This window comes from Ambystoma mexicanum, chromosome 2p (assembly GCF_040938575.1).
Source record: "Ambystoma mexicanum isolate Mex_15411 chromosome 2p, UKY_AmexF1_1, whole genome shotgun sequence".
Taxonomy (NCBI): domain Eukaryota; kingdom Metazoa; phylum Chordata; class Amphibia; order Caudata; family Ambystomatidae; genus Ambystoma; species Ambystoma mexicanum.
Genome location: NC_090923.1, coordinates 373,074,410 through 373,076,105, shown reverse-complemented (window position 1 = coordinate 373,076,105; position 1,696 = coordinate 373,074,410). Strand labels below are relative to the sequence as shown.

Here is a 1,696-nt window from a genome sequence, read left to right as displayed (position 1 = left end):
GTAATAAACGTTCATTTCTTCTGTGGAAATGAAAGAAGCATAATCCCATTCAAAAGATAAACTGTTGAAAATTGATCATCCAAAGGTGAACCCAATTGAAGAAACGCGATGCGAGCCCAATCTAAAAGTATGAAGGACTTTTTTTATTGCATGATTAGTCACTTGTAAAGTTGCAACTTGTAAAGCATTCAGCACAGTTAAGAATAATTCTAACACTGAACATATTTTCAGTGTGACACTTGGCATTGTTTTTGCTTGCACAAATGCTCAATATCCGCTGGCACACTTGATGTGGCAATGCGGAGTATTCCAGATAGATGTCCATCTGTCAAAAGTGATCTTGATTTTGTTTTTATGCTCTTAAATCTTGAGAAAAGCTGTTCACAGCAATATGTGCTGCCAAAAAGTGCAATGAACCGAAGTGCATGATTAGACAGATTTGGGAAAGAGTCCCATGTAATGTATTTACTATAAAATGTGTGTAGGGTATGTTCAGAAAAGGCTCTCTTCAGGTCACCATTACTTTGCATGTCAATTAATTCCATTTGAAACATGTCAGGAGCATTGGTGACATTAGTACCAAACGGATCTGCAAAAATCTTCAGCTCATCACTGTGCTCCCTGAAATCTGAAAATCGGTTTTTAAATTCATTCAAAAGATTCCCAACCAGTCCCGAATACTTGTCATGGTTGATGCTGTGAGCAGATCTGGTCATCAGTACTGTGAAATGAGTAGCATTTTTTTCATTCAGCTGTTTCTGAAACAATTCCAGTTTATGAACAAAGGATTGGATGTGCTCATACAGCTTGTTCACAAACTGTTCCTTCCCTTGCAGTTTTATATTCAGGTCTGAAAGATATGTTGTTATGTCAACAAGGAATGCCAAGTCATTCAACCAGCTCGCATTTTCCAAGAAGGTGACATCTTTCCCTTTGTTCGTCATGAATGTTTTAATTTCATTAAGCAGTGACCAGAATCTGGATAGTGTGGCTGCCCTGCTAAGCCAACGAACTTGGCAAAAGTAGATCACATCATCATGGTCTGCTCCCATCTCCGCAAGAAATGCTTGGAACTGTCTATGGTTGAGCCCTTTTGCCCTTATGAAATTCACTGTAGAAACAACCTTTTCCATCACATGCGTCATCTCCAAGGCCGTTGCGCACAGTTGTTCCTGGTGAATGATGCAGTGATGCGTGATGACATTCTGGGGAACTGACTTTGCCATTAAACTGACAAATCCATTGTGTTTGCCGATCATAGCAGGGGCCCCATCAGTTGTCAGACCACAGAGTTTGTCCTCTGGCAGATTGAATTTCAACAAGACACGTTTCACTTCATTGAAAATGTCTTGTCCTGTTGTTTTGCCTTTCATTGAACATAGGTCAAGTAGCTCCTCAACAATTTGGAATTCTTTGATCACTCCTCGTACAAAGATTGCCAGTTGGGCGGTATCACTCACATCTGTGCTTTCATCCACCCCAAGCTGTAAAACTGACAGGCACCCAATCTTTTCGTCAGTGAGTCTGCAATGTTTGATGATAGGTCATCTACTCGTCTAGCAATTGTCTGATGTGAGAGACTGATTTTCTCCACCATTTCTTGTTTGTCAGGGAATGCCACAGAAGTCAATATTCCCAAGCAATCTTTGACAAATTCTCCATCGGACAATGGTTTCCCTCTCCTCGCTATGGCCTC

General features: G+C 40.6%; 1 protein-coding gene across 1 annotated transcript; it reads right to left on the bottom strand.

Annotated features, from left to right (window-relative positions):
- Positions 1-227: 227 nt before the first annotated feature.
- On the bottom strand, positions 228-1,373 carry LOC138567744 (general transcription factor II-I repeat domain-containing protein 2A-like). Its single transcript, XM_069646226.1, has one exon. The coding sequence runs from the start codon at positions 1,371-1,373 to the stop codon at positions 228-230; it is 1,146 nt and encodes a 381-aa protein (XP_069502327.1).
- Positions 1,374-1,696: the final 323 nt, after the last annotated feature.

What these genes read in the sequence shown, in the direction of transcription:
- LOC138567744 (XM_069646226.1), bottom strand. Translation starts at nt 1,373, where the DNA reads ATGAAAGGCAAAACAACAGGACAAGACATTTTCAATGAAGTGAAACGT.